The sequence below is a fragment of the Petromyzon marinus genome, chromosome 55 (assembly GCF_048934315.1).
Source record: "Petromyzon marinus isolate PM22_M1 ecotype Great Lakes invasive population chromosome 55, UKy_Petmar_22M1.pri1.0, whole genome shotgun sequence".
Lineage (NCBI taxonomy): Eukaryota > Metazoa > Chordata > Hyperoartia > Petromyzontiformes > Petromyzontidae > Petromyzon > Petromyzon marinus.
The window spans coordinates 11,364,946-11,380,248 of NC_133721.1; the positions used below are offsets into that span (position 1 = coordinate 11,364,946).

Here is a 15,303-nt window from a genome sequence, read left to right on the forward strand (position 1 = left end):
TGTGTCTCAGTGTAGCTGTAGAGACGACTGTGTCTCAGTGGAGCTGTAGAGGCGACTGTATCTCAGTGTAGCTGTAGAGGCGACTGTTGTCTCATTGGAGCTGTCGATGCGACTGTGTCTCAGTGGAGCTGTAGAGGCGACTGTGTCTCAGTGTAGCTGTAGAGGCGACTGTTGTCTCATTGGAGCTGTCGATGCGACTGTGTCTCAGTGTAGCTGTAGAGGCGACTGTTGTCTCAGTGTAGCTGTAGAGGCGACTGTGTCCCAGTGGAGCTGTAGAGACGACTGTGTCTCAGTGTAGCTGTAGAGACGACTGTGTCTCAGTGTAGCTGTAGAGGCGACTGTGTCTCAGTGTAGCTGTAGAGGCGACTGTGTCTCAGTGTAGCTGTAGAGGCGACTGTGTCTCAGTGTAGCTGTAGAGGCGACTGTGTCTCAGTGTAGCTGTATAGGCGACTGTGTCTCAGTGGAGCTGTAGAGGCGACTGTTGTCTCATTGGAGCTGTCGATGCGACTGTGTCTCAGTGTAGCTGTAGAGGCGACTGTGTCTCAGTGGAGCTGTAGAGGCGACTGTGTCTCAGTGTAGCTGTAGAGGCGACTGTGTTTCAGTGTAGCTGTAGAGGCGACTGTGTCTCAGTGTAGCTGTAGAGGCGACTGTGTCACAGTGGAGCTGTAGAGGCGACTGTGTCTCAGTGTAGCTGTAGAGGCGACTGTTGTCTCATTGGAGCTGTCGATGCGACTGTGTCTCAGTGTAGCTGTAGAGGCGACTGTTGTCTCAGTGTAGCTGTAGAGACGACTGTGTCTCAGTGGAGCTGTAGAGGCGACTGTGTCTCAGTGGAGCTGTAGAGGCGACTGTGTCTCAGTGTAGCTGTAAATGCAACTGTGTCTCAGTGTAGCTGTAGAGGCGACTGTGTCTCAGTGTAGCTGTAGAGGCGACTGTGTCTCAGTGTAGCTGTAAATGCGACTGTGTCTCAGTGTAGCTGTAGAGGCGACTGTGTCTCAGTGTAGCTGTAGAGGCGACTGTGTTTCAGTGTAGCTGTAGAGGCGACTGTGTCTCAGTGTAGCTGTAGAGGCGACTGTGTCTCAGTGTAGCTGTAGAGGCGACTGTGTCTCAGTGTAGCTGTAGAGGCGACTGTGTCTCAGTGTAGCTGTAGAGGCGACTGTGTCTCAGTGTAGCTGTAGAGGCGACTGTGTCTCAGTGTAGCTGTAGAGACGACTGTGTTTCAGTGTAGCTGTAGAGGCGACTGTGTCTCAGTGTAGCTGTAGAGACGACTGTGTCTCAGTGTAGCTGTAGAGGCGACTGTGTCTCAGTGTAGCTGTAGAGACGACTGTGTCTCAGTGGAGCTGTAGAGGCGACTGTGTCTCAGTGTAGCTGTAGAGGCGACTGTGTCTCAGTGGAGCTGTAGAGGCGACTGTGTCTCAGTGGAGCTGTAGAGGGGACTGTGTCTCAGTGTAGCTGTAGAGGCGACTGTGTCTCAGTGTAGCTGTAGAGGCGACTGTGTCTCAGTGTAGCTGTAAATGCGAGTGTGTCTCAGTGTAGCTGTAGAGGCGACTGTGTTTCAGTGCAGCTGTAGAGGCGACTGTGTCTCAGTGTAGCTGTAGAGACGACTGTGTTTCAGTGTAGCTGTAGAGGCGACTGTGTCTCAGTGCAGCTGTCGAGGCGACTGTGTCTCAGTGGAGCTGTCGAGACGACTGTTGTCTCAGTGGAGCTGTAGAGGCGACTGTGTCTCTGTGTAGCTGTCGAGACGACTGTGTCTCAGTGTAGCTGTAGAGACGACTGTGTCTCAGTGTAGCTGTAGAGGCGACTGTGTCTCAGTGTAGCTGTCGAGACGACTGTGTCTCAGTGTAGCTGTAGAGGCGACTGTGTCTCAGTGTTGCTGTAGAGGCGACTGTGTCTCAGTGTAGCTCTAGAGGCGACTGTGTCTCATTGTAGCTGTAGAGACGACTGTGTCTCAGTGGAGCTGTAGAGGCGACTGTGTCTCAGTGTAGCTGTAGAGGCGACTGTGTCTCAGTGGAGCTGTAGAGGGGACTGTGTCTCAGTGTAGCTGTAGAGTCGACTGTGTCTCAGTGGAGCTGTAGAGCCGACTGTGTCTCAGTGGAGCTGTAGATGCGACTGTGTCTCAGTGTAGCTGTAGATGCGACTGTGTCTCAGTGGAGCTGTAGATGCGACTGTGTCTCAGTGGAGCTGTAGATGCGACTGTATCTCAGTGGAGCTGTAGAGGCGACTGTGTCTCAGTGGAGCTGTAGAGGCGACTGTTTCTCAGTGTAGCTGTAGAGGCGACTGTTTCTCAGTGTAGCTGTAGAGGCGACTGTGTCTCAGTGGAGCTAAAGATGCGACTGTGTCTCTGTGTAGCTGTAGAGACGACTGTTGTCTCATTGGAGCAGTAGAGGTGACTGTTGTCTCAGTGTAGCTGTAGTGGCGACTGTTGTCTCAGTGGAGCTGTAGAGGCGACTGTGTCTCAGTGGAGCTGTAGAGGCGACTGTGTCTCAGTGGAGCTGTAGAGGCGGCCGTGTCTCAGTGTAGCTGTAGAGGCGGCCGTGTCTCAGTGGAGCTGTAGAGACGACTGTGTCTCAGTGTAGCTGTAGAGGCGACTGTGTCTCAGTGTAGCTGTAGAGGCGACTGTGTCTCAGTGTAGCTGTAGAGGCGACTGTGTCTCAGTGTAGCTGTAGAGGCGACTGTGTCTCAGTGGAGCTGTAGAGGCGACTGTTGTCTCAGTGTAGCTGTGGAGGCGACTGTGTTTCATTGGAGCTGTAGAGGCGACTGTGTCTCAGTGTAGCTGTAGAGGCGACTGTGTCTCAGTGTAGCTGTAGAGGCGACTGTGTTTCAGTGGAGCTTCAGTTAAGAGCGCTCAATGAAAGGCAACGCTGCTCGTTAAGGACTTAAATATCAACAACATTCATAATCTTCTCAGTTTGTCACGTGGGGCAGCACACGATTAGTTCACTCTCTTGAGAGAGAGGAAGAACGCTTCACGAATTTGCGAAAGAGCGAATGAGAGAGAGAGAGAAGATTCAGAGAGAGAGAGAGGACCACTCAGAGAGAGATAGAAGACGACTGAGAGAGATAGAAGACGACTGAGAGAGATAGAAGACGACTCAGAGAGAGAGAGGACGACTCAGAAAGAGAGGACGACTCAGAGAGAGATAGAAGACGACTGAGAGAGATAGAAGACGACTCAGAGAGAGAGAGAGAGAGAGGGTGACCAATAGAGAGAGAGGACGACTCAGAGAGAGAGAGAGGACGACTCAGAGAGAGAGAGGACGACTCAGAAAGAGAGGACGACTCAGAGAGAGATAGAAGACGACTGAGAGAGATAGAAGACGACTCAGATAGAGAGAGGGCGACTAATAGAGAGAGAGGACGATTCAGAAAGAGAGAGAGAGGACGACTCAGAAAGAGAGGACGACTCAGAGAGAGATAGAAGACGACTGAGAGAGATAGAAGACGACTCAGAGAGAGAGAGGGCGACTAATAGAGAGAGTGAGGACGACTCAGAGAGAGAGAGAGGACGACTCAGAAAGAGAGGACTACTCAGTGAGAGATAGTAGACGACTGAGAGAGATAGAAGACGACTCAGAGAGAGAGAGAGAGGGGGGGTCTCAGAGAGAGAGGACGACTCAGAGAGGGAGAGAGAGAGGAGGTCTCAGAGGCACAGGAGGAGGAACTACAGACGAGGAGCGCGACGCCAGCAGCAGCCACGTGGTGGTGAGGAGCCGGCGCCACCAACAACTGTCAGAGCTCTGCTGTCCTCTACATATTAAGGTGTTATCAGCAAATTGAATGAGCACGTGGTGTAGCGGTTAGCGCCCCGCGCTCCGAACCCGGCGACCCGAGTTCGATTCCCGCTCACGTCCAGCACCGGTGACGATTATTTGAACAGGTCCTGGGCCTCCCCTAGGTCGACTCTGCCTCAAATGAGCACCCAGTGAGGTGTGTAAAACATCGCCACTGGGGAGACAAAGGCGGTCGGGCGTGTCCCTGGCCACCCACCCCCGTCGTGTGCCGTGCCAGACCTTCATTGGTCCCCGCTAGCAGCACTTGCCCCAACAGCCTGTCAAGGCTATGCGGGGGATCTTTGTCTTTGTTTGCTTGGAGGAAACCGGAGCACCTGGAGAAAACTCCCGCGCGAGAGGGGGCAACCCTCAATCCCCGTCCAGACCGAACAGATGGGGATTAAGCAACACTTCCATGGCACGGCACCACGTGATACGGCTCCTCCTTGACGGACACGGGAAGGAGAGGTTCACGAGACCCGTGGGTGGTTCACCAACCCTCCCTGCAGCTGCTGCTGCTGCTTCTGCCTCCACAGTGAGGGTGGAGGCCGTCTTGCTCAGACACCAACAAACCGGCTCATGTCGTAAACAGAACAATGTCAGCGCCTGCAGCCATTCTCGATCCACTGCTGGTGCGGTTGACGCGAGGTGGTTTGGGAGGGGGTGAGGCGGTAGCAGAAGGTGTCAGGGGCGTGAGGGGGGAGAGATGGGGAGGTGAGTGGTTGAGAGGTGAGGTGAGGGGTGAGATGGGAGGTGAGGGGGTGAGAGGGGAGGTGAAGGGGTGAGAGGTGAGGGGGGTGAGTTGGGAGGCAAGACGCATCGATGTATCGTTAAGTCACCCCGCTGTTGGATGGGGGTCTCCCCGCGGAGAGTGGCGGAGAGGGCGCCCCCTGGTGGGAGTAAGTGGGATGGTGAGGGGGGCCGAGGGAGCCCCCTGGTGGCGGTGAGTGGGATGGTGAGAGGGGTAGAGGGTGACCCCTGGTGGCGGTGAGTGGGATGGTGAGGGGGGTAGAGGGCGACCCCTGGTGGCGGTGAGTGGGATGGTGAGGGGGGGCAGAGGGTGACCCCTGGTGGCGGTGAGTGGGATGGTGAGGTTTGGTGAGTGGCTGGCACAAGAACTAAGTGAATAAAAACACAATCACCTGCGCCTCTGCAAAGTAAACCGCGTGTTTTGCACATACCGTCAGCCGCGCGGCCTTCCTGCTGGGAGGGCGTTTTACCAACATCATCGGTTCAGTGGGAAATACAAGCGAAGCCAAAAACCGGTTTTGACATTCAGTGTCTCATCAGCAGTCGCAGCTTTGTGAACCGATGCTGCTGAACTGCCGGATGTTTGCAGTCAAGGAAGCACTTTCTGTTAGACACGGGTCACGTGGTGAGTGAGCGAGTGAGAGTGCAGCTCACCTCGAGCAGTGAGATGTGCGAGGGTGCCACGTGGTGGGTGCCACGTGGTGGTTGACACGTGGTGGGTGACACGTGGTGGGTGACACGTGGTGGGTGACACGTGGTGGGTGACACGTGGTGAGCGAGTGACACATGGCGAGTGACACTTGGTGAGTGACACGTGGTGAGCGAGTGACACGTGGCGAGTGACACTTGGTGAGTGACACGCGGTGAGTGACACGTGGTGAGCGAGTGACACGTGGTGAGCGAGTGACACGTGGCGAGTGACACGTGGCGAGTGACACGTGGTGAGTGACACGCGGTGAGTAACACTTGGTGAGTGACACTTGGTGAGTGACACACGGTGAGTGACACGTGGTGAGTGATACGTGGTTAGTGACACGTGGTGAGTGACACGTGGTGAGTGACACGTGGCGACCACCGCTGACCTTGAGTGGCGAGATATGCGAGTGCGACACGCGGCGAGTGAGTGACACGTGGTGAGTGACACGCGGTGAGTGACACGTGGCGAGCGACGCGCGGTTTATGACACGTGGCGAACACCGCTGACCTTGAGTGGCGAGATATGCGAGTGCGACACGTATCCATGGACGCTCTCGAGCTGCGACAGCTTCTTCTCCGACACGTGCACAAGCTCCGGGCCAACCGCCATGGCCGAGATCGCCGTCGTGCCACTGCCGACACCACCGCCTCCACCCTCGCCATCGTCACCATCGTCGCTTGGCGCTCGCGCGGGACTCTGCTCGGGAGGGGAGCCATCGTCATCCTGGTAGCGGTATTTCTGCGGGAGGCAGAAAGGTGCGAAGGTCCGGTCACCCGCGTGGAAGCCTTGAACAGAGTTCCGCAATGACACGGGGGGTTTTCTGCGTCGTGAAACCCGCCACCACCCGACGCAGCCAACCAGCAAGGTTTGTCAAGTAGACAAAAACCGTGACAAATTCGTTACTAGTACAGCACACACCGGCGTGTTGGAGAGTGAACCCACAACATTTACAATTCGAGTCCGACGTTTTCACCGGTAATTGCAACCAGCAACATCAGGCGACAGCCAGAGCTGTGAAGACATGCTGTTGTTTCGGTCTTATAGTCTTTTCACTGCTGCTGTGCGATCCCAAATGGAGTCATTTGCAAAGGGGTTTCTCATCATTGGGATGTGGGGTTTTTGCCCGATAGCAGTTCCGCTTTTTGCGTGGGTTTAGTTTTGGGAGGGGAGGAGCCGGAGAGGGAACTTACAAACTCCACGTCAACAGAACGTGATCCAATTCGTTACTAGCGCCGTACGGCACCGGTTGTGTGTTGGAGAGCGAATTCCACGACATTTTCAATTAGAGTCCGACGTTTCGCCAGTGCCTACAACCGTCATCATCAGGCGGCAGACGGGTTTAACAGCACATTTGTAGTATGGATGATGGTGTTCGCGACAGCCGGCGTGTTAAACTTGAGCAGAATCTTTGGAGGCAAGTGCTGTCAGCGAGTTTAAACTAAACTATACACTATACATATATTTATTTGACCTGGTAAGGCACCCGCTGAAATCTGTAGCTCTTTTAATTGTTTTCAGAAGCGACCTGGTCAATCACAAATGTTAGCAGCTCGACGAAGTGGGCTCATCATCATCATCATCATCGTCGTCATCAACTCATCATCATCGTCGTGGTCGTCATCATCGTCGTCCTCGTCATCATCATCGTCGTCATCATCGTCGTCATCATCATCATCGTTGTCATCAGCATCATTGTCATCATTGTCGTCATCTTCGTCGTCATCTTCGTCGTCATCATCGTCGTCATCAGCATCATCGTCATCATCGTCGCTATCGTCATCATCATCGTCGTCATCGTCATCATTGTCGTCGTTATCATCGTCATCGTCGTCATCATCATGGAAATTTACAGCAGCAGCCCAATCCTCTGAACGCGTGGTGATTTTTATTTACAGCAGCAGCCCAATCCTCTGAACGCGTGGTGATGTACATTCTAAATGTGGAGGGGGAAAAAACCCGGTGGACCCTGGAAAAAAATCCACGGGAGCACCACAGGGAGAGAGAGACACACAGGGAGAGAGAGACACATAGGGAGAGAGAGAGACACACACAGGGAGAGAAAGAGACACAAGGAGAGAGAGACACACACACAGGGACAGAGAGAGACACACAGGGAGAGAGAGACACAGGGAGAGAGACACAGGGAGAGAGAGACACAGGGAGAGAGAGACACAGGGAGAGAGAGATACAGGGAGAGAGAGACACACACACAGGGACAGAGAGAGACACACAGGGAGAGAGAGACACAGGGAGAGAGACACACAGGGAGAGAGAGACACAGGGAGAAAGAGACAAACAGGGAGAGAGATACAGGGAGAGAGAGACACACACAGGGACAAAGAGAGATACAGGGAGAGAGAGACACAGGGAGAGAGAGACACAGGGAGAGAGACACACACAGGGAGAGAGAGATACAGGGAGAGAGAGACACACACAGGGAGAGAGAGAGACACAAGGATAGAGAGAGAGACACACAGGGAGAGAGAGAGACACAGGGAGAGAGAGAGACACAGAGACAGAGAGAGAGACACAGGGAGAGAGAGACACAGGGAGAGAGAGACACAGGGAGAGAGAGACACACAGGGAGAGAGATACAGGGAAAGAGAGACACACACAGGGGGAGAGAGAGAGACACAAGGATAGAGAGAGACACACACAGGGAGAGAGAGAGACACACACAGGGAGAGAGAGAAACACAGGGAGAGAGAGACACACACAGGGACAGAGAGAGAGACACAGGGAGAGAGAGACAGGGAGAGAGAGACACAGGGAGAGAGAGACACAGGGAGAGAGAGACACACAAGGAGAGAGGAGATACAGGGAGAGACACACACAGGGAGAGAGAGACACACAAGGATAGAGAGAGAGACACAGGGAGAGAGAGAAACACAGGGAGAGAGAGACAGGGAAAGAGAGAGACAACGCAAACTCCAAATATACAGCAGCAGGCGTCAGGGTTCGGGATCGAACAAACGACCTCCTGTATACCAGGCGAGGTAGTTAACATCTCCTAGCCACCGTGGTGATGATGAAAGAGAGAGACGCAGACTATAAATATACAGCAGGCATTGTCAGGGCTTGCGATCGAACCCACGACCTCCTGTGTACCAGGCGAGGTAGTTAACATCTCCTAGCCACCGTGGTGACGATCAGAGAGAGACACGCAGACTCCAAACATACAGCAGGGTCGGGATCGAACCCACGACCTCCTGTATCCCAGGCGAGGTAGTTAACATCTCCTAGCCATCGTGGTGACGATCAGAGAGAGACACGCAGACTCCAAACATACAGCAGGGTGGGCATCGAACCCACGACCTCCTGTGTACCAGGCGAGGTATTTAACATCTCATAGCCACCGTGGCGCCCGCTAAGCAGCTCCTATGGTGGCCGGAACAGCGCAGGACAATGGTGGCATGGCGAGAACCACGCCCGCGCACCCGGACGCCTTTGTCTCCCCGGTGGCGATGTGGTTTACTACATGCCACAGCACCGGGTACACATTTGAGGCTGAATCGACCTAGGGGAGGCCCCAGGACCGGTTCAGATATGAATTGTCGCGTGGTACGCGTGGCCGTGAGCGGGAATCGAACTCGGGACGCGCGTGTCCGTACCGAGGCATTTATGCAAAGATAAAGACAAAGCCTCCTGCGCTTAGCCAGACCGCTGGGGCAAGTGCCGACACGCGCAGACTCACTCGCTCGCTCGCGCACGGAAGCAATTTTTAAAAAAAAAACATTTTTGTTAATGAAAGATAAAGGTCCCCCGTACGGCGGAACAGATTCCTGGGGCAAGTACCGACAGGCATTTATCACACGCGGCCGTCGTAACGATCGGCGAGCGTCATGAAGCCCCTCGTGCCACCCGCCATCCCCTCCCCGCTCCCACGTGCGGGAGGCTAAAGTTTGGGTACTGCCACCACCTCCCAGGGACCTCTTCAGCTAGCGCGTGATGATGATTCCACTGGGACATCGTCATCATCATCACCACCACATCGATATCCATCCAGCAGTTGATAGGCCGTGGTGGTGATGATGGTTACAGAGACAGACAGAGAGAGAGGGGGGCATGCGAACGAGAGGACACACACGCGGGGTAGAGGAGGCATCGTGCAGACCGTGAAGCGGAGTGAGTGGTGGGGCTTGGGCAGGAGGCGTCACGGCCAGAGGGGGGACGGCGGTGGCCGATGGTCGAGACTCAGCACGGAGCGGCAGCCGAGGGAGGGGACGCGGCATCCCGGGAGGACGTCCACCACCAGGGAGATGGAGACACGGGAGGGAGGGGAGGGGAGAGAGGCGGGGAGGCAGCGGTGGGGGGGAGCTTCATCCAGCAGTGGATCGATCACGGCTCCCGATGATTATAATGGAAGCGTCCGGAGCCATTGGAGGGACGGGGAGGGAGGGGGCGGGGCGTTGGCGGTTCATCCAGCAGTGGATTGATCACGGCTCATTGATGATTGTAATCAAGGCGTCCTCCCTCCCTTCTCTGTGTGACTGGTTCCTCCCATGCCCGCACCTCAGACGAGAACGGTTGGCTACGTGCGGCACGAAAGAAGTTCAACATACATCGATGCACACATACTGGACATGTGTGTGAAAAAGGGCTTTGTAGCTCATCGGATTCCTCCGGTATGAATACATATTCTGATTCTGACATGCAACTGGGAGGGGGGAGCTCTGGGAACGCGATTTCTGCCGCCCGCGTCTCCTAACGGACGCGGTCGGATAAAGCACCGGAACGTCGGACACGGGCAACCCCAGCGTTGGAGCGCCACGATCCGCCCACACCCCGATGGCGAGGGTGGGGGCCCTTCCTTGCCCCGCCCCCTTTCCAAAACAATAAATAAATAAATATATGTATAGAAACATTCTGCACATGTTTTATATTTTTATTATTTCATTGTTTCCCTTCTACGCGACTTTACCGAAAGAACCAAGAATATGTTTGATCAAGTTGAGGGATCTTGCGGGTGGATATCTCAGCAGTGATTCCAGGATGTGGTTTCTGGACGATGGTAGTTCCACTGTGGGTGTGGGTTTAGCGATGGGAGGAGCAAAGCGGGGGGGGGGGGGGGAGAAAACCTTCAAACTGTACACACACTCACACTGTACAACAGGGGGAGAACATACAAACTCCACTCACTCACACTCATCCACACACTCTCACTCGAACACTCACTCTGCAGAACAGGGGGAGATCATGCAAACTCCACTCACTCACCGCAGAACAGGTGGAGATCATACACACTCCACTCACTCACAGTCACCCACACACTCTCACTCAAACACTCCTCCCACTGCACAACAGGGGGAGGTCATACAAACTCCACTCACTCACTCTGCAGAACAGGGGGCGATCATTCAAACTCCACTCGTTCCCACTCAGCCACACATTGTCACTCAAACACTCTCACCTACTCTACAGAACAAGGCGAGAACGTACAAACTCCACTCACTCACACTAAATCACGCACTCCCAAACACTCTCAATCAAACGCTCTCAATCAAATACTCTAAATCAAACACTCTCAATCAAACACTCTCAATCAAACGCTCTCAATCAAACACTCTCAATCAAACACTCTCGATCAAACACTCTCAATCAAACACTCTCGATCAAACACTCTCAATCAAACACTCTCGATCAAACACTCTCGATCAAACACTCTCGATCAAACACTCTCAATCAAACACTCTCAATCAAACACTCTCGATCAAACACTCTCAATCAAACACTCTCGATCAAACACTCTCAATCAAACACTCTCAATCAAACACTCTCAATCAAACACTCTCGATCAAACACTCTCGATCAAGCACTCTCAATCAAACACTCTCAATCAAACACTCTCAATCAAATACTCTCAATCAAATACTCTCAATCAAACACTCTCAATCAAACACTCTCGATCAAACACTCTCGATCAAGCACTCTCGATCAAACACTCTCAATCAAACACTCTCGATCAAACACTCTCAATCAAACACTCTCAATCAAACACTCTCGATCAAACACTCTCGATCAAGCACTCTCAATCAAACACTCTCAATCAAACACTCTCAATCAAATGCTCTCAATCAAATACTCTCAATCAAACACTCTCAATCAAACACTCTCGATCAAACACTCTCGATCAAGCACTCTCGATAAAACACGCTTGATCAAACACTCTCGATCAAACACTCTCGATCAAACACTCTCAATCAAACACTCTCAATCAAACACTCTCAATCAAACACTCTCGATCAAGCACTCTCGATCAAGCACTCTCGATCAAGCACTCTCAATCAAACACTCTCAATCAAACACTCTCGATCAAGCACTCTCGATCAAGCACTCTCAATCAAACACTCTCAATCAAATACTCTCAATCAAACACTCTCGATCAAACACTCTCGATCAAGCACTCTCGATCAAGCACTCTCGATCAAACACTCTCGATCAAACACTCTCAATCAAACACTCTCAATCAAACACTCTCAATCAAACACTCTCGATCAAACACTCTCGATCAAACGCTCTCAATCAAACGCTCTCAATCAAACACTCTCAATCAAATACTCTCAATCAAGCACTCTCGATCAAACACTCTCAATCAAACACTCTCAATCAAACATTCTCAATCAAGCACTCTCAATCAAACACTCTCAATCAAACACTCTCAATCAAACACTTTCAATCAAACGCTCTCAATCAAACACTCTCAATCAAACACTCTCAATCAAACACTCTCAATCAAACACTCTCAATCAACACTTTCAATTAAACACTCTCAATCAAACACTCTCAATCAAACACTCTCAATCAAGCACTCTTGATCAAGCACTCTCGATCAAACACTCTCAATCAAACACTCTCAATCAAACACTCTCAATCAAACATTCTCAATCAAGCACTCTCAATCAAACACTCTCAATAAAACACTCTCAATCAAACACTTTCAATCAAACGCTCTCAATCAAACACTCTCAATCAAACACTCTCAATCAAACACTCTCAATCAACAATCAAACACTCTCAATCAAACACTCTCAATCAAACACTCTCGATCAAACACTCTCGATCAAGCACTCTCGATCAAGCACTCTCGATCAAACACTCTCGATCAAACACTCTCAATCAAACACTCTCAATCAAACACTCTCAATCAAACACTCTCGATCAAACACTCTCGATCAAACGCTCTCAATCAAACGCTCTCAATCAAACACTCTCAATCAAATACTCTCAATCAAGCACTCTCGATCAAACACTCTCAATCAAACACTCTCAATCAAACACTCTCAATCAAACACTCTCAATCAAACACTCTCGATCAAACACTCTCGATCAAACACTCTCGATCAAACACTCTCGATCAAACACTCTCAATCAAACACTCTCAATCAAACACTCTCAATCAAGCACTCTCGATCAAACACTCTCAATCAAACACTCTCAATCAAACACTCTCAATCAAACACTCTCAATCAAACACTCTCGATCAAACACTCTCAATCAAACACTCTCGATCAAACACTCTCGATCAAACACTCTCAATCAAACACTCTCAATCAAACACTCTCAATCAAACACTCTCAATCAAACACTCTCAATCAAACACTCTAAATCAAACACTCTCAATCAAACACTTTCAATCAAACACTCTCAATCTAACACTCTCAATCAAACACTCTCAATCAAACACTCTCGATCAAACACTCTCAATCAAACACTCTCAATCAAATTCTCTCAATCAAACGCTCTCGCTCACTCGGCAGAGCAGGGGGAGAGAGACCCTATAATATCCACACGGATAGACGCCCGAGTCGGGATTCGAACCCAGGCTTCTCTCCTGCTGTGAGGCGCGATTTGTCACTACTGAGCCAACTCCCTGTCCGCCCCCTAGCGAATGGCCAAAGATGAAATCTTCTTCCATCCTCGTCATCTTTTGACGACGTCCCCGACGAGGACGACGCCGTTGCGGGAGAGACACCGACTCCTGTCTCTGAGATTTTCGGCGTCCGCATAATTGGCAAAGAACGGGACCGAGCAGCGGGACCAGTAGTAGTAGCAGCGCCAGTAGCAACAGTAGCAGCAGTAGTAGTAGCAGTAGTAGCAGCGACACTAGCAGCAGAAGTAACAGTAGTAGTAGCAGCGCCAGTAGCAACAGTAGCAGCAGTAGTAGTAGCAGTAGTAGCAGCGACAAGTAGCAGCAGTAGTAACAGTAGTAGTAGCAGCGCCAGTAGCAACAGTAGCAGCAGTAGTAGTAGCAGTAGTAGCAGCGACAAGTAGCAGCAGTAGTAACAATAGTAGTAGCAGCGACAGTAGTAGCAGTAGTAACAGTAGTAGTAGTAGCAGCGCCAGTAGCAACAGTAGCAGCAGTAGTAGTAGCAGTAGTAGCAGCGACAAGTAGCAGCAGTAGTAACAGTAGTAGTAGCAGCGCTAGTAGCAACAGTAGCAGCAGTAGTAGTAGCAGTAGTAGCAGTGACACTAGCAGCAGTAGTAGCAGTAGTAGTAGCAGTAATAGCAGCGACAGTAGTAACAGTAGTAGTAGCAGCGCCAGTAGCAACAGTAGCAGCAGTAGTGGTAGCAGTAGTAGCAGCTGTAGTAGCAGCAGTAGTAGCAATAGTAGCAGTAGTAGCAGCGCCAGTAGCAGCAGTAGTAACCGTAGTAGTAGCAGCGCCAGTAGCAACAGTAGCAGAAATAGTAGTAGCAGTGGTAGCAGCGACAGTAGTAGCAGTAGTAGCAGCGCCAGTAGGAACAATAGCAGCAGTAGTAGTAGTAGCAACAGTAGTCGCAGTAGTAGAAACAGCAGTAGTAGCAGCTGTAGTAGCAGCAGTAGTAGCAATAGTAGCAGTAGTAGCAGCGCCAGTAGCAGCAGTAGTAACAGTAGTAGTAGCAGCGCCAGTAGCAGCAGTAGCAGCATTAGTAGTAGCAGTAGTAGAAACAGCAGTAGTAGCAGCTGGAGTAGCAGCAGTAGTAGCAATAGTAGCAGTAGTAGCAGCAGTATTACCAGCAGTATCAGTACCAGGAGTAGCAGCAGCAGTAGCAGTACCAGCAGCAGTATCAGCAGTATCAGTACCAGGAGTAGCAGCAGCAGTAGCAGTACCAGCAGCAGTATCAGCAGTATCAATAGCAGCAGTAGTACCAGCAGTAGCAGAATCAGCAGCAGCAGTACCAGCAGCCGTACCAGTAGTAGCAGTACCAGCAGTAGCAGTATCAGCAGCAGTACCAGCAGTAGCAGTACCAGCAGCAGTGCCAGTACCAGCAGTAGTACCAGCAGTTGCAGCAGCAGCAGCATCAGCAGTAGCAGCAGTAGCAGCAGCATCAGCAATAGCAGCAGCAGCAGCAGTAGTAGCAGCAGCAGCAGCATCAGCAGTAGCAGCAATAGCAGCGGCAGCATCAGCAGTAGCAGCAATAACAGCAGCATCAGCAGTAGCAGCAGCAACAGTAACAGCAACAGCAGCAGTAACAGCAGCATCAGCAGTAGCAGCAGCAGCAGTAACAGCAGCAGCAGTAACAGCAGTAACAGCAGCAGCAGTACCACGGCCACGCGTCAAGGGGCGGTGGTTTCCCTCCCGAGAGACATCTCCACCGCGCTAGGCCTCGCAGCCGCTAACGAGTTCGCGCCATGCCGCTACCGGTTGATGTGGAGAGCGGAGGCGAGAGCGCAGGGGGGAGAGCGGGGGAGAGAGCGGAGAGAGTGGCGGAGGCGTGGGGGGGGGGGGAGAGCGGCGCGTACCGTGAGGGCGCCGCGCGGAGTGGCGCGGATGCCGCTGACTCGGCACAACCCGGCGGTCACAGACGCCTGGATACTCATCCTGCTCTCTCCCTCGCCCGCTCTCCCTCTCTCCCTCGCTCTCCTGCGATATCCCGGCTCAGCTCAGAGTCTCCCTCCACCCACCCGCAATCTCTCCATTTATCTATTCAGTCCCTCTATCCATATATTCACTCCACCCCCACCTCCCACCCGGCTCACTCCCTCCTCCCCGCCCTCAGCAATACCACGCCTTCTCACTGAGATGACCGCTACCCAGGCGATTCAGCACCCTCTAGCGATGGACAGCGACCCTTACAGTGATCAGTGGTTCCCATGCAATTCAGCACCCC

General features: G+C 52.2%; 1 protein-coding gene across 3 annotated transcripts in view; it reads right to left on the reverse strand.

Annotated features, from left to right (window-relative positions):
- The window catches only part of LOC116954417 (disks large homolog 1-like), a 157,061-nt gene that overhangs the window by 121,007 nt on the left and 20,751 nt on the right, over positions 1-15,303 (reverse strand). For 2 of the 3 annotated variants that reach the window (XM_032974913.2, XM_032974910.2), the window contains exons 1-2: positions 14,936-15,069; positions 5,722-5,952 (exon numbers count right to left, since the gene is read on the reverse strand). In XM_032974913.2, coding sequence (XP_032830804.1) covers positions 5,722-5,952; positions 14,936-15,013 — 309 coding nt within the window. In that variant the 5' untranslated portion in view covers positions 15,014-15,069. Of the gene's footprint in view, positions 1-5,721; positions 5,953-14,935; positions 15,070-15,303 lie in introns of those variants that run through there. The other variant, XM_032974911.2, reaches the window with a different exon arrangement.